Below are 24,834 nucleotides of genomic sequence, written 5' to 3'. Positions count from 1 at the left end.
TGTTTTGTAATAATAATATAAATTGTTAAGGTTTATCGTAGCTATTTGAGAATATATGTAAGACTATTTGACTACAAAAATGAGTATAAACTGAATTTGTTGTTTGGATACATGGATGTGATTGATGTATATTTTATGTATTTTATTGAGCAAATAAAAAAGTAGACAATTTGATTTTTTTTCTAAAACCTTTAAAACTTAGGGTTTTTCTTATAACTTTTTTTTTTTTTAATTTAAGACTTTTTGTTTATTTCATAAATTTTTATGGTTGATTATATAATTCATCATGAACATTATAAGATGTAACGGCTTTGAAAATTTAAAATATATATATATATTAAAAATGTCAAATGCAGAAGCGTAATAAAAATTTTGATTAACATCTCTTACACAATAACCGAAACGTACTCAAAACATGAAAGAACAAACTAACTAAAATAGATACTTGAGATAAGAACTATAAATATAACTATGAAGTCTTTAGGCGTCTCCTTCGTCGTCTTCCTGCGGAACGGGCTCGGGAACAATATCTTCCTGATCTGAAATGGTTAAATAAAGAATGAGCTACACCAGCCCAGTAAAAATATCACACTATCTCACCGCCACGAAAGTAAATGTGGGTAGAAAACAAAAATGACAAATGGAGCATAATTTATAACGAACTCGTTTATTAACATAAAAACCTTTACTGTCCACTTATCTTGGTGAGATCCATAAAAACAACACATGAAAGCAATAACGTTATTATCATCATGAAATCATATAAACTTTATAACATAACACACATCATACATTTACATTTCAATCATTAAACAACATATTTTCCTCATTTACCAGCCTACTAGTATCAATGGGGATCCATAAGGGTCCCGCTACCCGTGAACCCTTAACATTTATAACCTGATTCCAGGGCCGTCCCCATACCCCGTCCAGTATGGGCGCCCAAAACATGAACCTCAACACCCCGTCCGATATGAGGATGAAACGGACCGTCCCCAAACCCCGTCCGGTATGGGCATCAAAACACATAAGGTCTCCATACCCCGTCTGGTATGAGAGACCACGTTCCCGGTAGGGTTCCCTACGGACCCGATCCGTCCACCATCTCTCAGGATATCTAGTTAGGCTGTCCACATTATCCATTTATCAATTCACATAACTTTTTTGCCTTTTTTCTTGGTTTCAATCATCCAAACACACACAACATGTAAACCAGTAATGGACACCAAATAAGACAACACAGTATCGGGTTAAACATAATACCAACCATAATAAAAGAAACCATGATTCATGCATATGATACCATAATATAATTACATCAAACATCATGCTGTATTTAATACTGAAAATTAAATCAAACAATAACAAACCAACTCAGTATTAGACTCAGGCTCCATTAGCAATCTTAATCAATTATACATCTATAAAGTCACACAGTACAGTTTAATTATTTATTTAGCTTCAATACCGTGATAGGAAATAGGGTGAGGGGTCCTTACCTGTTTTGATGTTTGAATTCGACTCTACAGTGCGCCTACAGGCTGTCCCTAATTTTTTCTGAATTTTTTTCGAGAAACTGAAACGCATTACTGGTACCTGCACGTGTCCCAAAAAATCCCAAATTAGACCTAGGGCCCATTTCGGCCAATATCGCAATTCCGTCACGACGGCGATTCGTCTTGGGTTGGTCGTTTTCAACCGAATTCGGCCACGCTTACATCGGTCCCTGCGATAAAACAACCCTAGGGCCCTCAGTGAACCGAAAAATCGAAACTTACCGGCGGCGGTGCTCTTGGGTGCGGCGGCTTCTCCGGTGTGAATTGTGTTTTGATGTTTGGCTTCGATCAACCTGTAGAGAAAAGAACGGTAATCACAGTGGTATAAAATTTGCATCAAACAGAGGCCGGGAAGGGCCTCATCGGAGGTAAAATCCGAGGAGGGGGTGCGGCAGCACCGCTGGGTTTCGGCTAAGTTTTTATGTCGTTTGGCCGGTGGTTTGGCTCCAGTTTGGCCATAGGCGAACTCAGCATTGAAAAACGAGTAGGGAGGAGAAAATTTACCTCAATCGGTGGTCGGAAACTTCCCCAGTACGGCGGCGGGTGGCGGCGGCCGGCTCCTCCAGCGTTTGGTTATTCTTCTCCCGCGAGGCACTAGCGGCTAGGGTTTTCTGGTCAGGTGTGGGTGGGGTTATTTATACATTTTTCCTTTTTCCTTTTAATATCAGCCGTTTATCAATATTAAATATGGACCGTTCGATTGCGATTTAATTGGGATTGAATCTGGGTCGTCCGTGCACGCGGAAACGGATCTGGACCGTCCGATCGCGCGCACGCGGATCGCCTACGTGGCCCGTCATCTGCTCAGTGTTTCTTTGCCACGCGACGCGTCCTGGTTGGTCGGGGCTACTGACCAGGCCGCTGACATGGTTGCTGACGTGGTGCTGACGTGGCACAACTTTTCTAAATTGCGTTTTGACCCCGGTTTCAGATTTTCTTTTTAAAAACACCATCAGAATCCAAATTTTCACCATATTTTTCCAAAATCAATTTCAATTAAATCCAAATAATATTTTTACCCAATTTTATCACTATTATTATTTTTATTTTTATTAAATTAAATTAAATTAAAAATCAAACAAATAAAACTAAAAATAAATAAAATACAAATTTTTATTTTTATTTGGGTGTTACATAAGAACTTAAAATTTGATAAAAGTATATTTAAAAATAAATATTTTATCATGACGTATGAATTTCACGTACTAAATGATTGCTTAGTAATACTCGTAAATTGAAATATTTATAAGCAACTAAATGACATCTGAATATGAATTTAATAAATTCTAACAAAAGTATTTATGGTGAAATATTTGTTATATAAATTGTAACGGCCCCGGAAAATATAAAAAAGAACTGAGTATTTAAATATATCGAATACGGAAGCGAGATCAAAACTTCAGTTAACATCCCTTACACGAAAAACCAAAAACGTACTTAAAATATAAAAGATTAAACTAACTAAGAAAGAAACTCGAAAATAAAACTATGCGTATGACTACAGAGTCTCTAGGCATCCCCTTCGTCGTCCTCCTGCGGAACGGGCTCGGGAACCATGTCTTCCTGATCTGAAATGGTTAATTAAGGAGTGAGCTACACTAGCCCAGTAAGAACATCACGATATCTCACCGTCACGGAGATAAAGGTGGGTAGAAAACCACAAAAAGACCAATGGAGCATAATTTACAATAAACTCGTTTATTAACAACAAAACCTTTTATCAATAATAAAACTTTGACCATCCACTTACCTTGGTGGAATTTATGAAAACAATATGAGAAAAACAATAACATTATCATAATCATTGAATAATCTAAGCTGTAAAACATAACACTTATCACGCCTCTTGTAATTCAATCATTGTACAACATATCTTTTTCTCATTTACCAGCATACTAGTATCCGTGGGGGTCCATAGGGGTTCCGCTACCCGTTAACCTTTAACATTCATAATCAGTTTCCAGGGCCGTCCCCATACCCCGTCCGGTATGGGCGCCAAAACTATGAACCTCAATACCCCGTCCGGTATGAGGGTGAAACGGGCCGTCCCCATACCCCGTCCGGTATGGGCGCCAAAACCATAAGATCTCCATACCCCGTCCGGCATGTGAGACCACAATCCCGGTAGGGTTCCCTACGGACCCGGTCCGTCCACCATCTCCATGGATATCTAGTCAGGCTGACCCCATCATACAATTATCAGTCTATACAATGTTTCATTTCCCTTTTTCCTCAATAAGCATCATCAATTCACATTTAAACAAGCAAATCGTAATTCATGCCGAACAGACAACATACAGTATCAGTTCTTCAGTCATTCAACCCATAATTAATAAAAACGTAGTACATGCACACAAATCTGTAAAATGAACACATCAAACCTCATTTTGCATTTAAAGCTGTAAAACAGTGTAAAACAGGTCAAATAACAGTAAATCATCAATCACACTAGACTCGGGCTCCATTAGCAACCTTAAGCAATTTCACACATTCGTTGGTTCATGAAATACCGTTTTATCATTTATTGAACTTTAATACCGTGATAGAAAATAGGGTGAGGGGTCCTTACTTGTTTTCGGGATCCGAATACGATTCACAGTGCGCCTGCAGGCTGTCCCTAATTTTTCCTGAATTTTTCCCGGGGAACTGAAACACGCTAACAGTACCTGCACGGGTTCCAAAAAAATTCCAAATTAGGCCCAGGGCCTCTTTCGGCCCAAATCGCAACTCCGGCACGGCGGCTCCGCCGTGCTCCGGCGACGGCGCCGCCGCTGGCGGCGGCGAGTCGCCTCGGGTTGACTGTTTTCGGCCGTTTTTGGCCGAATTCGGCCACACTCGCATTGGTCCTTGTCAGAAAACAACCCTAGGGCCCTCGGGGGGCCAAAAAATCACGGAAAAACGGAGCTTACCGGCGGCGGCGCTCTCGGGTACGGCGACTCTCCGGCGAAGTTCGTGTTTTGGTGATTTGGCTTCGGTCAACCTGTAGAGAAAAGAATGGTGATCACGGTGATATAAAAATTGCATCGAACAGAGGCCGGGAAGGGCCTCGTCGGAGGCAAAAACCGAGAGGGGGCGCGGCGGCGCCGCTGGGCTTCGGCCGCGTATTCCGGCCGTTTGGCCGGGATTTCGGCTTCGATTTGGCCATAGGAGGAATCAGTGGGGAAAAACGAGTCGGGGGTATGAAATTTACCTCGATCGGCGGTCGGAAATTTCCCCGGTGCGGCGGCGAGTGGCGGCGGGTGGCGGCGGTCGGCCTCTGGTTCGTCTTCTCCGGCGAGCGGCTGGCGGCTAGGGTTTTTGGTCTGGTGTGGGGGTTCTATTTATAACCCCTTGCCTTTTGATCACAGCCGTTCGTTTCGTTTTAATCTGGGCCGTTCGTTTTTGATTGAATCTGGGCCGTCCGTGCGTTTGAATCTGGGCCGTCCGTGCGTTTGAATCTGGGCCGTCCGATCGCGTGATTGATCTGGGCCGTCGGATCGCACCCACGCGGATCGCCAACGTGGCTCCTTTCGGAGTGACGCGATCTTGCCACGTGGCAGGCCCCGGTTGGCCGGGACTGCTGACCGGGCCTGCTGACGTGGCTGCTGACGTGGCCCCCCCTTTTTTTTTTTTTTTTTTTTTTTTTTCTTTTCTCCTCCTTTCCGGGCGCTACAACTCTCCCCCCCATAAAGAAATTTGGTCCCCAAATTTGCCTCATTACTCTTGATCAAACAGATGAGGATATTGGGCCCTAAATTCTGATTCCAGCTCCCAAGTCGCCTCCCTAGGCGTGTGGTTCTGCCACAAGACTTTTACAAATGATATTTCCCGGTTACGGAGTATTCTGCTTTCTCGGTCCGTGATACTGACCGGTACTTCTTCATAAGACAAGTCCTCTCGGAGTGAGAGCGGTTCATGAGCCACGACATGAGAAGGGTCCGGATTGTACTTGCGCAGCATAGATACATGAAACACATTGTGAACCCGGGAGAGCTCAGGGGGCAGTGCAAGTCTGTAGGCAGTGGTACCAATCTTGTCTAAGATTTCAAAGGGTCCAATGTATCTGGGGTTTAATTTTCCCCTTCTGCCGAACCTACTAATTCCCTTGAAGGGGGTGACTTTAAGAAACACCCGGTCACCTTTCTCAAAGGCCAGGTCCCTCCTTCGGGTATCAGCATAGCTCTTTTGCCTACTCTGAGCTGTCTGGATGTTCTTCTTGATCTTAACTATCTTGGACGTGGTTTCTTCCACTAAATCCGGGCCAAACAATCTTCTATCGCCCACTTCCTCCCAACAAATCGGTGACCTGCACGGACGCCCGTATAGCGCCTCGTATGGGGCCATGCCGATGCTTGCTTGGTAACTGTTGTTGTAGGCAAACTCTATCAGGGGTAGATGGTCGTCCCAATGGCCTCCGGAGTCAAGGACACAAGCTCGGAGCATATCCTCCAGCGTACGGATTGTCCTCTCTGATTGTCCATCGGTTTGGGGGTGGAAGGCAGTACTGAGGGACAGCTTTGTTCCCATAGCTTGCTGGAAACTATTCCAAAACCGAGAAGTGAATCTGGGATCCCTGTCGGATACCACTGTTACTGGGACCCCATGCAGTCTGACTATTTTCCGGACATACATTTTTGCCAACTTGTCCAACGAATCAGTCATTCTGATGGCCAGGAAGTGGGAAGACTTAGTGAGTCGGTCAACAATTACCCATATGGCATCGTGTCCCGATCGTGCCTTGGGTAGTCCCGATACGAAGTCCATGGTGATGTGTTCCCACTTCCATTCTGGAATCGGTAAAGGCTGAAGCAACCCCCCTGGGCGTTGATGTTCTGCTTTGACCTGCTGACATACCAAGTACTTAGATACAAAGTCGGCTATATCTCTCTTCATCCCATTCCACCAGAATCGGGGTCGCATAGTTTGGTACATTTTTGTACTTCCTGGATGCATGGCGAACCTTGAACTATGGGACTCTGTCATGATGTCTCTTTTTAATTCATTGTCGTCTGGGACACACATTCTGTCCTTGAAACGAATCAATCCGTCGGCAGAGATCTGAAATTCTGAGTTCACTCCCTGTTCTGCATCATTCTTGCGGTTTACTAGGGCGGGGTCGATTGACTGGGCTTCCTTTATTCTTTGGATTAGCTCGGGTTGGACTGCTAGGTGGCTCAAACATGTGGCCCTCTTCAGATCTTGCAGTCGAACCTGCTGCGTAGCCCCAATGGACCTGCATTCCGAAACCATCAGATGGGCTAGGGTGCCTGCACTCTTCCTACTGAGGGCATCGGCTACTACGTTGCCCTTACCTGGATGGTATAGGATGTCACAATCATAGTCCTTGAGGAGTTCCATCCACCTTCTCTGACGCATGTTGAGATCCTTCTGAGTGAAGATGTGCTTCAAGCTCTTATGATCGGTGTAGATCTGAAAGGTCTCTCCATACAAATAATGGCGCCAGATTTTCAAGGCGTGTATGATTGCGGCAAGCTCCAAATCATGGGTAGGATAGTTCTTCTCATGATTCTTTAGCTGTCTAGACCCATATGCTATAACCTTTCCATGCTGCATCAGGACACAACCCAGGCCCAGATAGGAGGCATCACTATAAACTGTATACCCTCCTGATCCACTCGGTAGAGCCAGCACGGGTGCAGTAGTCAGTCGCTTCTTCAATTCTGAAAAACTCCTTTCGCAGTTCTCATTCCAATCAAACTTTGCATTCTTCTTTGTGAGTCGGGTTAGAGGGGCCGCTAGACTGGAGAACCCTTCGACAAACCGGCGGTAATAACCCGCCATCCCTAGGAAACTGCGAATTTCCTTAACTGTTGTCAGCCTTTTCCAACCAAGTACCGCTTCAACCTTTTCGGGGTTTACCGACACCCCTTCCTTCGATATAACATGTCCTAGGAAGGCGGTTTACTCGAGCCAAAATCCACACTTGCTCAACTTTGCATACAACTTCTTTTCCCTGAGTACCTGGAGGACTTGGGCAAGATGGTGAGCATGTTCTTCTCTACTTTTTGAGTAGACTAAGATATCATCGATGAACACGATGACAAATTTATCCAAGAACTCTCTGAAGATTCTGTTCATTAGATCCATAAAGATAGCCGGGGCGTTGGTTAGCCCAAACGGCATAACCAGGAACTCATAGTGTCCGTACCTGGTTCGGAATGCCGTCTTGGGGATGTCTTCTGCTCTCACTTTTACCTGATGGTAACCTGATCGTAGATCTATTTTAGAAAAGACCTGTGCACCCTGCAACTGATCGAAAAGGTCATCAATCCGGGGGAGAGGGTACTTGTTTTTAATTGTTACCTTGTTTATCCTTCTATAATCAATACACAGTCTCAACGTTCCATCTCCTTTCTTTGCAAAAGTAACCCCGGCACCCCATGGGGAAATGCTGTGTCTAATGAAGCCACTGTTTTGTAGCTCAGTGATTTGTTTCCTTAGCTCTTCCATCTCGATGCGGCTCATTCGGTAAGGAGCTACCGAGATGGGTTGGGTTCCTGGCTGTAAGTCTATGGTGAACTCGACCTCTCTGTCCCCTGGTAGACCGGGCAGTTCATCCGGAAATACGTCTGGAAAGTCTCGGACTACTGGAATCTCTTGGATACAAACTTCCTTCTTGGGTTTACCTAGTTAGGGAAAATACAATATCAACGCACTGGGAATTAAGAAGAAAAGAATTTGTCATTAGGGAGAATCAGTACCGAATAATTTTATTAACTTGTAAATGGCTCCTCGTTGGGAGGATTAAATACAATCTTTTTATTAAAGCAGTCTATGGTGGCGTGATACGCCGCCAGCCAATCCATTCCTAGGATTACATCAAAATCCCCTGTGTCTAACCCTATCAGGTCTACCCTCAATTTCCTATCTGCTATCTCCACGGCACATGCCCTGTAGACAACCTCTCCTAGTAATGTCTCCCCCCCAGCGGTAGATACAAACAATAATGAATCAAGTCTATCAGGTGGTACACAAATTTTGGAAGCAAGAACATGTGAAATAAAAGAATGTGATGCACCAGTATCAAACAAAATATGAGCAATGTGGCCAGAGATAGTATACATACCATGTACCACGTCCGGGTCTGCATCGGCATCCTTCTGGGTAAGGTTGTAAACTCTGCCCTGGATTGGAGGCCTCCCTTGATTCTGGTTCCTAGGACACTCCCTCGCATAGTGCTGGGCACTGCCGCATATGCGACAGGTGTTGTTGAGGCGGTAGCAGGGTCGGTCCCCATGATCCCTGCCGCAGTACTGGCAGATCTTCCCACGAGCTGCCCCCATAGCCTGAGGAGGGCCCTGAGCGGCAGGCCTGGGTCTCTTGCTGGGTTGGACCGGCATGGTAGGCGCTGGCCTGCGGAGCGGGGCTGAAGGTCGGGAACTTCCCGCTAGCTGAGGGCGGGTGTCGAAGCTCCTTTCTATGATCTGCGCCTTTGCCAGGACTGCCGAATATGTCTCGAGCTCCATCACCAACAAGTGCTGTCTGATCGCCGGGCGGAGACCCCACTGGAATTTCCTGGCCTTTCGGCCCTCATCCAACAATGTCTCCGGGGCATGTCGGCCCTGCTCCAGGAACTTGCGGGCATACTCCGACACTGTCATATTACCCTGGACCAACTGAGCAAATTCAATTTCCTTTAAATGTTGGATGTGCTTAGGGAGATACTCCGCATGGAAAGCCGCTAGGAACTGCTCCCAAGTAACTGGTACAGGCAGGGTGGCCCGCTTGAGCTCCCACCAGCGTACTGCTTCCCCTACCAGCATGTAGGAGGCAATGGCAGCCCTCTGCTCAGGAATTACTCCCAAGGTCTCAAAGGCTCGCTCAGTCTCCGCCAGCCAGTATTGGGCCTCTTCAAAAGAGGATTCCCCCGAAAAAGTAGAAGGGTTCAGTCTCCTGTACCTCTCTATGAAGCCAGGGTCGATCAAGGAGGGAGCGGGGTCCCGAGGTAAAGGAACTGGGGCCGGCTGAGGGTGAACTGGGGGACCCTGTGGTGGCGCCTGCTGATGGGGTGGGGGCACTGGAATGTGCTGTGGCGGTACCTGTTGGTACCGTGGCTGTGGTACCGGGTCGTACCGCGGCTGTGGTGCCGGGTGGTACTGTGGAGGAACAGGCTCCTGCCGGGGTGGCTCGGGATCAGCCTGCTGTAACGGGGGCTCAACCTGCGCTAGCGGAGGAGGTCCGGGTAACTCCCTTCTCTCCTCTTGCCTTCGCTGAGCAGCTACGAGAGCTTCCACCATCTCATATAATCTGTCCAAATCCTCCCGAAGCGAATTATCTTGGGCCGCTCGGTTTAGTGGGGGCCTTCCTCTCCTCATTTCTGTGTACCTGCATTTACAAGGAATGGTTGAGTAACGACCAATCGGTGAGTATTTCTTTAAAGGACTATAGTGTAAGGGATGGGTCCGAGGAAATGCGGCTCTGATACCAACTGTAACGGCCCCGGAAAATATAAAAAAGAACTGAGTATTTAAATATATCGAATACGGAAGCGAGATCAAAACTTCAGTTAACATCCCTTACACGAAAAACCAAAAACGTACTTAAAATATAAAAGATTAAACTAACTAAGAAAGAAACTCGAAAATAAAACTATGCGTATGACTACAGAGTCTCTAGGCATCCCCTTCGTCGTCCTCCTGCGGAACGGGCTCGGGAACCATGTCTTCCTGATCTGAAATGGTTAATTAAGGAGTGAGCTACACTATCCCAGTAAGAACATCACGATATCTCACCGTCACGGAGATAAAGGTGGGTAGAAAACCACAAAAAGACCAATGGAGCATAATTTACAATAAACTCGTTTATTAACAACAAAACCTTTTATCAATAATAAAACTTTGACCATCCACTTACCTTGGTGGAATTTATGAAAACAATATGAGAAAAACAATAACATTATCATAATCATTGAATAATCTAAGCTGTAAAACATAACACTTATCACGCCTCTTGTAATTCAATCATTGTACAACATATCTTTTTCTCATTTACCAGCCTACTAGTATCCGTGGGGGTCCATAGGGGTTCCGCTACCCGTTAACCTTTAACATTCATAATCAGTTTCCAGGGCCGTCCCCATACCCCGTCCGGTATGGGCGCCAAAACCATAAGATCTCCATACCCCGTCCGGCATGTGAGACCACAATCCCGGTAGGGTTCCCTACGGACCCGGTCCGTCCACCATCTCCATGGATATCTAGTCAGGCTGACCCCATCATACAATTATCAGTCTATACAATGTTTCATTTCCCTTTTTCCTCAATAAGCATCATCAATTCACATTTAAACAAGCAAATCGTAATTCATGCCGAACAGACAACATACAGTATCAGTTCTTCAGTCATTCAACCCATAATTAATAAAAACGTAGTACATGCACACAAATCTGTAAAATGAACACATCAAACCTCATTTTGCATTTAAAGCTGTAAAACAGTGTAAAACAGGTCAAATAACAGTAAATCATCAATCACACTAGACTCGGGCTCCATTAGCAACCTTAAGCAATTTCACACATTCGTTGGTTCATGAAATACCGTTTTATCATTTATTGAACTTTAATACCGTGATAGAAAATAGGGTGAGGGGTCCTTACTTGTTTTCGGGATCCGAATACGATTCACAGTGCGCCTGCAGGCTGTCCCTAATTTTCCCTGAATTTTTCCCGGGGAACTGAAACACGCTAACAGTACCTGCACGGGTTCCAAAAAAATTCCAAATTAGGCCCAGGGCCTCTTTCGGCCCAAATCGCAACTCCGGCACGGCGGCTCCGCCGTGCTCCGGCGACGGCGCCGCCGCTGGCGGCGGCGAGTAGCCTCGGGTTGACTGTTTTCGGCCGTTTTTGGCCGAATTCGGCCACACTCGCATTGGTCCTTGTCAGAAAACAACCCTAGGGCCCTCGGGGGGCCAAAAAATCACGGAAAAACGGAGCTTACCGGCGGCGGCGCTCTCGGGTACGGCGACTCTCCGGCGAAGTTCGTGTTTTGGTGATTTGGCTTTGGTCAACCTGTAGAGAAAAGAATGGTGATCACGGTGATATAAAAATTGCATCGAACGGAGGCCGGGAAGGGCCTCGTCGGAGGCAAAAACCGAGAGGGGGCGCGGCGGCGCCGCTGGGCTTCGGCCGCGTATTCCGGCCGTTTGGCCGGGATTTCGGCTTCGATTTGGCCATAGGAGGAATCAGTGGGGAAAAACGAGTCGGGGGTATGAAATTTACCTCGATCGGCGGTCGGAAATTTCCCCGGTGCGGCGGCGAGTGGCGGCGGGTGGCGGCGGTCGGCCTCTGGTTCGTCTTCTCCGGCGAGCGGCTGGCGGCTAGGGTTTTTGGTCTGGTGTGGGGGTTCTATTTATAACCCCTTGCCTTTTGATCACAGCCGTTCGTTTCGTTTGAATCTGGGCCGTTCGTTTTTGATTGAATCTGGGCCGTCCGTGCGTTTGAATCTGGGCCGTCCGATCGCGTGATTGATCTGGGCCGTCGGATCGCACCCACGCGGATCGCCAACGTGGCTCCTTTCGGAGTGACGCGATCTTGCCACGTGGCAGGCCCCGGTTGGCCGGGACTGCTGACCGGGCCTGCTGACGTGGCTGCTGACGTGGCCCCCCCTTTTTTTTTTTTTTTTTTTTTTTCTTTTCTCCTCCTTTCCGGGCGCTACATAAATTAAAAAAAAAATTGGTACATTATTTTTGGTTTAGAAGTTGCGAGGTTGTATAGCCTACTTATAAATGGTCAATTTCCATCTTATGCAATATTATGTATGATTTAATTCAAACATAAATTTAAATATGTAAAATATGGTTCTTTTTGGTAAAAAGATAAAAAAAAAAATGAATTTAATGGGTTTAGTAACCATGTTGTTTAAGTTGGGTTCAACTCGGAAAAACTTAAAGCTTAATAAGTCAAAATCATTACGAGTTGAATAAATGAAACAATAACATAAATTAATAATGATCTCACGAGACCATGAGCCAACCTTAACCTAGTATGTAAAAGATCAAACTCGTTGATTCTAACAGACATCATAACTAATCACTTATTCCTTATTATTTTTGTTATTGAAATAAAAAACAAAAAGCAAATAACCCATTACCTAATTACATGAGCCCAAGTGATGTCGTGGTTATCTATAAAGAGGTATGTGGTAAGGTCATTTAGGGCTTGATCTCCTTTAGTGGATCTCTTTTTGAGGACGTGGGCCAAAAATCTAAGCAGTCAATGCACTTATTTTATACTTTGTTAATATTGAAGATATGGACTTTTGAATTGCAAGCAAATATCTATATTATATGAGGTTTTATTATTTATTTTAATATTATGATTCAAGTGCAACTTGCTCGTTATCAAGCAGTCTTGATTAAACCCATTAAAACTAAAGTAACTTATAGTTTTTGAACTAATCTAGTTCTACCCAACATATTTAACGCTTATTATATTTTTATTGATTTCATGATCTAATTAATGATTTAACATCGAAGATGTTATATTGTAGATAAAGTTAATTTGAAATTCTTTTTCATTCCAATGCGTAACTTGTATTAATATGCATCATATTTATTTCGAAGTCCCAAAAATGTAGTCCTCCCTACCCCCTCACGTCAATCTTATTAGTCTATTATTAATTCTTATTCGATTATAATGGAGTTACATTATGTCTATAGGATTTGTCTATCTCTTATGTTTATATTAAAACATTGTAAGGATGATTATATTTATTTAATTTATCTATTTTAACTTTGATGTCATGCTTTTGTCATGGAATACATTAAATAAATCAAAAATTTGATTTTTATATTCATCAAACATAAATCACTCGGTTGTTTGTTTTATGAAGTTTTCTCTATATTATATTTCTTCGATATTATACTTGGGCAATAATAGGTTTGCTAGTTGCATTCTGAATGCAAAATAATTCTTGTAGTAGAGGCGAAGAAAATGAGAGTAGCTTAAACTATGAAAAGGGATGTAGAACAATATCACGTACTACTTAATTGACGCGGATGAGTAAAATTTCTGTGTGCATAACACCCAACTAATTTTAAAAATTCGATTATTCCATTATATACCAAATTAGACAATGCATAACTTACTGAATAATCGAATTTTTAAAATTAATTGGGTGTTATGCACACAGAGATTTTACTCATCCGCGTCAATTAAGTAGTATGTGATATTGTTCTAAATGTATATTTTATGTTAGTTGGATACTCTATTTTATTATTCTACAACTTATCTTTTATGGTTTTAAGATAAATTATACTAGTTGTGATGTTGATATTTACTTAAAAAATATAAAAAAAACTAAAAGAAAAAAAACATGAATTTAATTACAATAATAATAATAATAAACTTTAAAATTTCAAAATTTAAGAAAAATAAAAATCTTATATGATCAATTACGGACTAAATTTATTTATTTATCTATTTTGAATAGGTTGATCGTAAAGACGTTAACGGTAATTCAACTTGATAGACATTTTTAATAATATCAGTTACGACAGTGATAATAATAGTAATAAAGATAGTAATACATGTAATAATAGTAGCGAAAGTAACGATAATAATTATGGTGATGAAAATAATAATAATAACGATAACATTGATAAAAACAATAATAATTGTGAAAGTAGAGTTATAATAACAATAACATCAATGCCGGTATCGATGACAATAACATAGACCGTGATAGATAAAATAAAAGCGGCGATAATAATTTTGATAATGTTAATGAGATGAAATGATAATGGTGGGTATGACGATAAATGCAATAGCAACAACAATAATGGTTGTAGAAACAATAATGAAAATAATTGTGATGAGGATAGGAATAAAAAAGTAGCTGTTGACGGTGCACGAAATGATAATAAATAAATAAATATTTTAATAAATTATTTATATTTAATTTAATTTTTATTTAGATAAATTTATAACTTATATAAATCATTAAAACCATTATTGTTATTTTGTTATTGAGTATAGCAAATTTAATCAAACTTACAATACTTCATGTTAATCGTCAACATGTAAATTGTATAGTGTTTATAAAATATAATTTTTTTTTTCCTCAATTTTAAAAATTTGAATTTTTTTGTTGGGCTTCTCTTGGGCCCCCTGAACGAGGGCCGATAAATTTTCCTCCGCAAACAAGAACTTGGGTCGTATAAATAATAATATCTTCGACTTCCCTGTCCCACCCACAAACCCTAGAATAAGCTTCCTCTAACTTCAGCTCAGCGCCGACTTCCTCTCATCTCTTCGCCGGTAACTGCAACTCTCGTCATTCTTTCAGTTTTATTTTTGTTAATGTTTTCAAGCAAGCACACTCGTCTTACTAATTTTATAAATAAGTTGTAGCTTTTAATTATCTGATTCAGAGCATTTTCGATCTGATTCGTTTTGTTCTTGCTCTAGATTTGCCGCCTAAACTACCAGCTTTAAATCCATGTTGACTATATAGTTTTCAGAAGCATATTGATTATAGTAGCGATGTGCCTAGTTGTTTATTTTTAGCAGAGTGGATTGATGTGCTGATGAAAGAGTCGAACGGTTAAACATCTGTTGTAATATCAATTTATTTTGTTTTAAAATTTGAAATGTTGGATCTCTTCGTCACTAGGTGTAATTATTTTTCTAGCGAACGTAAAATTGATGTCTGTGTGAAATTCTTTTGCGTAGATCATAAAAATTTATTAAGCATTGAGAAAAAAAATGAAATCATTTCTAACTCTGCCCGTGTGCTTTCAGGAACGAACCCTATATATAGATAACGACCCCAGCAATGGCAGTAGCATTCCATGACCTCAGCTCTGATGCTGGCTTGAAGAAGCTTGACGACTACCTGCTTACTCGCAGTTACATCACTGGGTAAGTCTTGTTTGTTTCTTTTCTTCACTGTCTATTTCATAATTGGTGACGGTTGTAGTTAATCAATCGTGGCTGTTATTTAGAACAATAAAAGTAATTTTACGCAATTGAGGGACAAACAGAAGTGAAATTACAGTTAAAAAATGCTTCATATTTGGTCGCTATGAATATTGAGCCTATCAGTATGGTCTCATACCCTGCTGATGAAACGAAGAATTAATAACTCATCCTAAAAGTAAACACATGACATAATACTCGATAATCTAATGTGTCTTCTTTATTTCCTTCTCCTTACAGGTACCAAGCATCAAAGGATGATATAGTTGTTTTTGAGGCTCTTTCGAAGGCTCCATCTTCCACGTATTTGAATGTATCTCGTTGGTACGATCACATTGATGCACTGTTGAGAATCTCGTGAGTTTTTCTGATTTATTAAACTGCTATTAATGTGTAAATTTTGTTGCTTATAATGAGCATTTACCCATTTGAATTAGGAAAATTATGTCACATGTGTACTGATTTTGAATGTGCTGTTTCAGAGGTGTTTCTGCTGATGGTTGTGGCGTCATTGTTGAGGGTTCTGCTCCCATCACAGGAGATGCAGTTGCAACTCCTCCAGTTGGGGACTCAAAGGTTAGCAATGTGTTTCCATTTTCGTATGCTTTACGGATTGGGTCGATTTAATTTCAATCTTATGTGTTTATTTTTGAAATTTCTAACATGTCCTTCAGATTTAGATTGCAGTTATAGTTTATATTTTGGGCACTTCCACCCTGTTTAGATTCTTTGGGGGATCAAATTGAGTTGTACTCAAGAAAGTAGGAGTTGAATTCTATTCCAAGGATTTCCAAGGACTTGAAGCGAGGGGTCAAAGTGGTTCTGGAAATTGTGATCTGCCTGTAATAAAGTAAAAATGACAACTAAAATACAATGAGTTGATGGATCAAATGGACCTAAATGCAGTCATTTTTTTGATTGAGGGCTTGCAGTAGATTTCTTGTGGTGTATTATTTCTTTCTGTGAAACCTTTGGTGTCTATTCTTAAATATAATTTCTACACTGCTAGTTTACCAAGCTTTATTGGTTGTCTCTAATCATTTCATCGATAAATGAGGTCCAGGCTGCTGCTGCCGAAGATGATGATGACGACATGGATCTTTTTGGTGAAGAGACTGAAGAGGAAAAGAAGGCAGCCGAAGACCGGGCAGCTGCTGTCAAGGCATCTGCCAAGAAGAAAGAAAGTGAGTTTTTCCAATGTCCTTGCGTTTCTTTTAATTTAAAAAAGACAAAAATTTCCTTACGTTTGAATGTAAATAGAAGGCTAAATTTGTATTCATTTTTCAGGTGGGAAGTCATCAGTTCTTATGGACATTAAGCCATGGGACGATGAAACTGACATGAAAAAGCTTGAGGAAGCAGTAAGAGGAGTTCAGATGGAAGGTCTGCTTTGGGGAGCATGTAAGTGATGTTAACTTTTTGACTTTATTGGTTTTCATTATCTAAAAAATGAACTAACTCATGATTCTAACAAATGGGACTATTCACTTTGCAGCCAAACTTGCCCCTGTTGGTTACGGTATCAAGAAATTGCAGATAATGCTAACCATCGTGGATGACTTGGTCTCAGTTGACAATCTTATCGAGGAACATTTGACAGTGGAGCCGATAAATGAATATGTCCAGAGTTGTGATATTGTTGCGTTCAACAAGATATGTAAGTAACCATCATGGCTTAAGACATAACAATCATCAAGCAGTGCCTGATACCTGACCATTTTACTTTTGTGTTGCAGAAGAAGTCTTTCCGGGAGAGTTTGTGCGAAGTGGGTATTGCTTGGAGATCGGATTATTATATGTTTTTTTTTTTTAATATTTATTCTAAAAATTATCTAGAATTTTTCTTTTCGAGTTTGAAGTCAAATGGGTGTTGTTTAATTATGGTGGCTGGTTTTGTTGGGGTTTAAATTGTCAGCCATATTTATAATGAAGAATCTTATTAGATGATATAATAAATTGGTGTAAGGTGTTTGTGTGTTTTTTACAAGCTGTTATTATGTTTTGGATTGTGTTGATTTCTTCCCGAGCAAATAACTTGCAAGTGAATTTCATGTCTGACAAAGTCTTTAACAAGATGGACTTCTCCAACAAAGTTCTTATAATAAAGTTTTAATCAGACAATATTTTTGCAGAAAATACATTATTATTTCAAAAAGAAAGTTTTAATTAGACATTTAATGGAAAATTGACGCCCAATGAAAAGTATAAATAAGTTTCAATTTCCATTATTTAGGGATGTTCCTGTTTTTTTACATATAGAGTGATTATTGGTTAAAAATTATATACGAAAATTAATACATAAATATTAAAATTAAATTATAAACTAGAAGTTAAAAAGAAAAAAAGAAAAAAACCAAATTGAACCGAATTTGGGGAAAAGAAAAGCAAAGAGTGAAAACAAAATTATTTGAACTACTCATTTGACCACTCTAATTAAATCTCTCTTCAAGTTCAAGGTTCTATAGAAACTGTTAAAGAGAGTTGTGGTTGTTGATGAAACGACGTCGTACTTTTGTCGTAAATTGTATACAAGGAAGTCATATACCCCGCACGCTTTCCAGCTTGCTGCGGTAGAGAGAGGAGCAGAAATGCCGAAGAGAACCACGCACACCTACTCGAGCGAGGATGCAGGCCCGGATGGACCAGACTCCGATCTCTTCGTCTACTACTGCAAGCCCTGTGGATCCCATGTCCTCATTACTGGTTCTCTCTCTTTCTCCCTCTTGCTTGTTTATTTCATTTACCAACCACTTTTACCTTCAAACTAATGCTTGATTTATTACAATGATTTTTTTTTTTTTTTTTTCATTTGTATTCGGTTCATTATAATTGATTCGCCGCTTTTTGCTTTTTTTTCTTTTAACTTTCTTGATCAATCGCTTTTGTTTCATATACTGAAATGTATCTGTTATAAGATACCCAGTTGCAGAAAATGCCGAGAAGGAAGACCGATAAAGCTTATGTTCTGGATAAAAAGAAGCATCTAGCTAGATTAAACGTTAACGAGGCTGGAAAAGTTCTTTTGAAGCGGTATTTGTACTCAATTCTTCTGTAGACCTGGCTGCAATTTAGTTCTTGTATATTTTTTGTTTTTTGTTTTAACTTTTTGTTACCTTCATACATATTTGCTTATGCTTATCGAATGTTTGCGATAATCGTAGCTTGAATAAACACTAGGATTTGTCTTAATTTTCAATTCCACTAGGATGTTCAGGTCTTCCTCGAGCAAATACTTTTCTACTGAGGTTTTAGAAATGTCATGGAAATATATTCATCATATCAGCCTAGTAGGCGAGAGGGAAAGGATGGGAGTGTTGTGTGCAAGTTTGGGGCACAGAGCTTACTGGCTACTAGAATATGGGGAAACATGCTAGTATATATAAGTGAAATTAGGTTAACAGAGAAACACAGGCGAACAAAACATTTGTACTTGTGGAGAGCATGGGAGGAAATGATTAAGAGGTGGACTTGGTGCATACAGTGGATTTGATTTGAACAGTGCTTTTGTGGCTAGAAGAGGCTCCTGCTCATGCTCATTCTCTTGCGAGAACTCCGTTCAAATGTCCCCCAAAACTCATTGTAAAATTGTTACTTCCAAATGCTCCGAACTGAATAAAATAATGCATATTGGCGATGCTTTGGTTAGACGAAAGCACTATTTGATGAGTTGCCAAAGCTCTCTTGCTTTTTGATAGTGTTGTGTAAGGAAATGGTTCTTTGGCTTGATTCATAGATGGCAGACACCATGTTGCACGTTCTCTAACTTTGTGGCCAGGATCACCTAAGCCTTAGAAAAATGTTCAAGTTATTTGACAGTCATTTGGTACATAGTTGATCATCTTATCTAATTTAGCTTTTTATTTGTAGAGGCGAAGGAAAGTTGGAGAAGCAATTTCGTATGAATTGTGTGGGTTGTGGTCTTTTTGTTTGCTATCGGTCTGAGGAAGATCTGGAAACTGCTTCTTTCATTTATGTAGTGGATGGTGCACTTAGTACCATTGCTGCTGAAACCAATCCACAGGTACAACAAACAGTCGCGGGGATTATTGGTCTTTGGCTTTGTATAAATATATCTTTGCATTCTAAACCATTGATCTTGAAACTAAAAAGCTTTGACTCCATTTAGCATGGTGAAATATTTTTTTGCCTCTATTTTTTAAATTCGTATATGTTTATGCAACAAAATATGCTAGGATACATGTAGGTGGGGTCCTCAAATTGTTAACAAAAAAATATTTTCTTAAGGAAACACTGAAAATAGTTTCTTTTTCCTTTTAAACTTATTTACATTTCATTCTAAAAATAATTAATATTATTCCTATTTGCAACTGCCTTATATGTTTCTTTGTCTAAATAAGTAAATATACATTTATATACCTATATAAAATAAAAATTACAAAATATATATGCACCAAATGAAGCATATGTTATGGCAAGATTTAAGACTGCATATTTGCCGTTCAGTTGCTGTTGTTGCTTCTGTGTTGCTAATATAGTATCTATATAGCATCTCTTCACTTGCTATTGATAATTTTGAGTCATAATTTTCTTGTATATGCTGTAGGATGCTCCAGTGCCACCTTGCATATCACAGTTAGAAGGAGGACTTGTTCAAGTTGCCATAGAGGTGGAAGATCGTGCACAACGTTCAGCAATTACAAGTAATGTAGTTATTAGCTGTATGTTAGTAATTCTTTTTTAGAAATTGCCGTAAACAGGACAACAAGGGTGGGCCACTCAGGTGCTAAAGGCCTTGACAAGCCATTAAAAGAAAAAATATTAATAAGGTTTGAAACCAATTATCTCTAATTCTACCAAAAGGGGAGCAAATTTCTAGAAACATTTGCCTGTTTGCTTCTTTCCAAATGGTCCTAAGCATTGTTGCTGTAAATTATGTATATGTTATTTTGTTACCCCAATTATATATGCCATTCTTTCTGTGGGAATTTTCTTCAACATATGATACACATTTTTTTTTTCTTTTACACTTGCATCTTATTAATATATGAGCATGCTGCATTTCTTGCATTCAATAAATTTTTATTATTATTTTGCTCTAGTGTTGATCTCGAGAATTTAACTGAAAAATTAGTGTTCTTTCAACCAATTGGCTGTAAGCTCTAAGGAAGTTGTTTACATTTAATACAGCGTAGCATTTCGAACATTTTTCTTGGAGGAAGTTATTGGAAATTGACTTTTGCTTCAAGACTACTCCTTAAGGGTGTGTGGGGTACTGAGCACCAGACTTCACTGTTTCTCCAAAACGCCTGAGAAATTTTATAGATATCTTGATGCTTAACACAAGTGGTGGTAGAGATGTTAACAAGCCCTACAAAATAGAAGAAAAAATGGTGTTAACAGTGAAGTAATAAGGAGAACTATAAGGTGTCTACATTCTAGAGAAAGATTGCCTTTCAAATATATCCGTTAATAATACTATAGTGGAATTCTGGTGTTACAAGTTGCATTGCTAATTTGAGACAAGAAGTTATTTGAGTTACAGTGGCTTTTCATAGGAAGTGAGGTCCCATTTGTTTAATGGCCATTTGACTCCTATTATTTCTTATGATTAAGTTTAGGGCAAAATGCAGCTTTCCTTTATGAAAATTCAGTACTTGAGGTTTGCTTGTTTATTATTTTACACAGAAGTATTATTACTTTTCTAGGCTCTTTTATCTTATATTTCTTTTTTTACTGGTTTAGCATTGGCCATCCAAATATGCATTTTTAGAAGCTCAAACATTTGAAGATTTTTTTTTGAGAAAAAAGTGTAGAATATATTGAAGTGGAGGCGCTAACCCATATACAAAAGATTTACATGTCAATTTACATATGTACAATTGACTTTAAATCGTCAAAATGGTTACTGTTATGTTCAAGCACAATGGAACAAAAAATATGTAGCCATTTATTCATAATGTTTCCAAAAATATATTCCTTTCCATGAAAGGCTCATTTGTTTCTTTCATTCCAAACCACCCAGAAAATAGTAAGTGGGATAAGTCTGAATTTTTTGTTCTTCCTGCACACCGCTTCCCAAGCGAGCAATTCTTCTTTTACAAAACCAGCCATTACCAAACATGTGCCAAGTAGACCATAGACCATAAAAAATACATGATGGGGCACCAGAGCAGAAGATGGTTACAAGTTTCGGTATTATTCTTGCACAAAAAACAGCTGTTGGTTAGAATAATGCCTCTTGTCATAAGATTATTAATGGTTAGGATGCGGTCTTTACATGCTTCCCAAGCAAAGAAGGAAATTCTTGGTGGAGTATTTGCCTTCCAAATCATTTTTGCAGGAAAAACCGATCTGGTCGTACTGTTATGGCTAGCAATGTGATTGTAAAAGGAACTGACACCGAAAGGGTCACCATCTTCCAAGTACCGAATCAGTTTGTCATCATAGTTGTTAATCGGGGTGGTTTCCCATAATGCCAGCAGATTCTCAAAATTCCACAACTTCCCAATCATTCAAATTCTTGTTAAGCACGATATTCCAACCCCTTCCATTGCTCTTGTCGAAGGCTTTCTCAATAAGCATGTGTTTTTCCTTGGATAAAGCATAAACGAGAGGGAAACGGGATTGCAGATTTGTATTTCCGCACCAAGGGTCAGACCAGAACTGAATTTTATTGCCTTTACCCACTTCCTATTTAGAGCAGTTCATAACAGATTTTCCCGTTAAAGAGATGCTCTTCCATAAACTCTCCCAATACCTGCTGTGATCCAACAGATTTTGGTTCTGTCTGCCATTCAGATTCCATTTGCTGTCCACTACTCTTTTCCAGAAGCTGTTATTATCATGCCAATATCTCCATGCCCATTTACCATGCAAAGCTTTATTTAGAGTATTGATTGATCTCAGACGGAGGCCACCGGAGCTGATGGGAGCCTTAACCTCCTCCCAATTGACAAGATGAAAATTTTTTCTTACTTTCGTTGTCTCCCCAAAGGAACTACAATCTAATTCTCTCGTGACTTTTGGCAACATTAACTGGAACAGTAAAGATAGAAAGGAAGTATGTTGGGAGGTTGAATAAAGTGCTTTTAATCAGGGTCAATCTCCCTGCCTTTGACAAATAATTTCTCTTGCAACCGGCTAGGCGTTTATCAAAGATATCTATAATCGGCTCCCAACACTTGGCATCTTTGTGTTTTGCACCAAGAGGGATCCCAAGATATTTAATGGGAAGCTTTGCTGTTTTGCACTTCAGGACCATAGCAAGTGAGTCCACATCATTGTTGATCCCAATCCCAACCATCTCAGATTTAGACATGTTAATTCGTAAACCCAAAACGGCTTGAAAACAAAGTAGAACACATTTTAGGTGGAGAAGCATGCTATCATTGGGTTGACAAAAGATTAAAGTATCATCGATAAAAATAAATGGGTTATCTCAAACACTTAAAGATATCACAGGATTCAGATTTGAACAGGGGCAAACCTCAAGGACAGAAGTTATTTGCTCCTACTCTTGGTATTATTTGTAATATGTAAACTATAACTAGATCACCATGTTTGAGCTACCTCAAGGAATTCAAGGCGGTAATGAAGGTGGTCCAAACATGAAAACTACTCTGTAGTTCCACTTATTAAGACTAATTCAAAATTATGAATAAAATTGATTAGGAACAGAATGAAATTTGAATCAAATGGGCCATTAGAGTAATGTGTTTCTAAGTAACAGAGGTCTTGTTATGGGTTTTGCAAGAATGATTCTTTTTAAACTGTATGATGCTAGGATTGTGGATTCCGCCTAAAAAAAGCTTGAGAAGTAATGGTTAGAAGGGGGAGAAAAAAGAGGGTGGAAGAATGCCTTTGCAGTTTTGTAAAATGAGGAAAACCTAAGAAGCCCTGATCTGTTATAGGTTAGGTTGTATTTGGACAAGGCAACTTCCAAAGTCTTGTCCATTGTGACATAGTCCAGTGTAGTATATCATTTTAGGAAAATAATACACAATCACCTAGACGGAAGAATACAGTCATCATTATATCTTCGTATGCATGTTGTGGCATTACTACCGTGACATGTTTTCAGTAGTTACAATCAATAAGCAATGGCCTACGTGACCCTCCTGGCATAACAAATTGTAGGAATACAACATTCTCAGCATCTTAGACCCTTTTCAGGAATTATGATAGTTTACTGCAAAATTGATTATTTTTCAACAGAGAGAACTTTGCCCTGTGTGGTAGTAACACATGGACTGTTGGTGTGGAAGCACACGTTTGACGAATTTGTCTTGGCTTGCTTTTCATTACTTTTGACTTTGACAATTGATGTGTAAGTTCTGACATATTTAAGTTTTTACTTAACAGGAGTTAATGCTGACGATGTTCGGATCACTGTAGCTGCACCAGCAGCTCGTGGGGAAGCTAATAATGAGCTTCTGGAATTCATGGGAAAAGTATGCTTTCCATTTCTTTTAGGTTTCTGCTCTCCTAGAGTAAATTGGTGGCGTCTCTTTGATGTCTCTTGAATGATCTTTGCCAACTATCTTTGCCTTTTCATACAGGTGCTGGGTCTAAGATTGAGCCAGATGACACTTCAGAGAGGGTGGAATAACAAATCAAAGCTCCTGGTGGTAAGTTGAGCCTAAAGTTATTTTTTTTGGTTTCTGCATATACTCAAATATGTACTCTAAGCAGATGGTCCTCTTCGGGGATGGACTCTGATTCTTGTTCATTTCTGTGTTAAATACTGAAATAGCATCTTAATTTTTTGCAAGACGTCTTGAGATCCTGCCTCAGGGAACAGATTTCACATGGAATACTGTTTGCATGAACTTGTCATTATCTTTCTAGATAGCAAGCTCACAATTCTCTGCATCATCCACTTTTCAGTCCGTTGGTTTTGCCTGGAAATATTGCTTGATTTATCTATAGACTATTTCTGTTCATACCCATACATGGCGTGAACAAAAAGCATATTCGGGAAGTTGGTGCTCTGGTCGAGGGCGAAGTGCAGTTTTGCTTACATATTGACTCCTATACACAGGTGGAGGATTTGTCTGCAAGACAAGTGTACGAGAAACTTCTGGAAGCTGTACAGCCTTGAAGCTGGTAAGCTTCTGTAGGTTGGATTCATTTGCAACGATTTTAGTTGTACAATAGAATTTTAAACGTTTGATCCGTGGTCAAACATACGATGCTCATTTGCAAGGAATTTAATTGTAAAATAGAATTTTAACGTTTGCATTTGGTGAGAATTTATTGAAGTTGTAGATCCTACTTAATTTCATGCATGTAAGGTAATCATACCTTCAACATATTTGATACACAGTTTAATGAACTTTCATCATATGATTTATCTTATCACATTGTAACATAAAAAATTCACAAATATACTCGAATTGAATA

General features: G+C 40.1%; 2 protein-coding genes across 4 annotated transcripts; both read left to right on the top strand.

The window, feature by feature from the left end:
* The first annotated feature begins 14,690 nt into the window (after positions 1–14,690).
* On the top strand, positions 14,691–17,458 carry LOC110820545 (elongation factor 1-delta 1-like). The gene is made up of 8 exons (XM_022050042.2): positions 14,691–14,811; positions 15,295–15,414; positions 15,712–15,828; positions 15,954–16,047; positions 16,535–16,655; positions 16,759–16,872; positions 16,967–17,128; positions 17,208–17,458. Coding segments are annotated over exons 2-8 (696 nt in total). The 5' UTR covers positions 14,691–14,811; positions 15,295–15,328; the 3' UTR covers positions 17,210–17,458.
* A 554-nt stretch (positions 17,459–18,012) lies between these two features.
* Positions 18,013–24,789, top strand: LOC110820561 (UPF0235 protein At5g63440). 3 transcript variants are annotated; one of them, XM_088210865.1, is made up of 7 exons: positions 18,013–18,174; positions 18,387–18,501; positions 19,339–19,492; positions 20,036–20,132; positions 23,794–23,882; positions 23,991–24,059; positions 24,473–24,789. In XM_088210865.1, exons 1-7 carry the CDS (start codon positions 18,060–18,062, stop codon positions 24,530–24,532), a joined length of 699 nt encoding a protein of 232 aa, XP_088066991.1. In that variant the 5' UTR covers positions 18,013–18,059; the 3' UTR covers positions 24,533–24,789. The 3 variants fall into 3 exon arrangements, with proteins under 3 accessions (XP_088066991.1, XP_021905759.1, XP_088066992.1); XM_022050067.2 differs by lacking the exon at positions 24,473–24,789 and adding an exon at positions 24,204–24,335; XM_088210866.1 differs by having other exon boundaries at positions 18,014–18,174; positions 18,395–18,501.
* Positions 24,790–24,834: the final 45 nt, after the last annotated feature.

The sequence above is a fragment of the Carica papaya genome, chromosome 9 (genome assembly GCF_054855325.1).
Source record: "Carica papaya isolate Zhongbai chromosome 9, ASM5485532v1, whole genome shotgun sequence".
Lineage (NCBI taxonomy): Eukaryota > Viridiplantae > Streptophyta > Magnoliopsida > Brassicales > Caricaceae > Carica > Carica papaya.
Note: the sequence above shows the minus strand (reverse complement) of the source record. Positions and strands in the feature narration are given on the sequence as shown.

Coding starts and splice junctions, on each gene's coding strand:
- LOC110820545 (XM_022050042.2), top strand. CDS start 15,329: ATGGCAGTAGCATTCCATGACCTCAGCTCTGATGCTGGCTTGAAGAAG. Junction 15,415..15,711: donor ACTCGCAGTTACATCACTGG/GTAAGTCTTGTT, acceptor TTCTCCTTACAG/GTACCAAGCATCAAAGGATG. Junction 15,829..15,953: donor GATGCACTGTTGAGAATCTC/GTGAGTTTTTCT, acceptor GTGCTGTTTCAG/AGGTGTTTCTGCTGATGGTT.
- LOC110820561 (XM_088210865.1), top strand. CDS start 18,060: ATGCCGAAGAGAACCACGCACACCTACTCGAGCGAGGATGCAGGCCCG. Junction 18,502..19,338: donor GGAAAAGTTCTTTTGAAGCG/GTATTTGTACTC, acceptor TTTTATTTGTAG/AGGCGAAGGAAAGTTGGAGA. Junction 20,133..23,793: donor ACAACGTTCAGCAATTACAA/GTAATGTAGTTA, acceptor TTTACTTAACAG/GAGTTAATGCTGACGATGTT.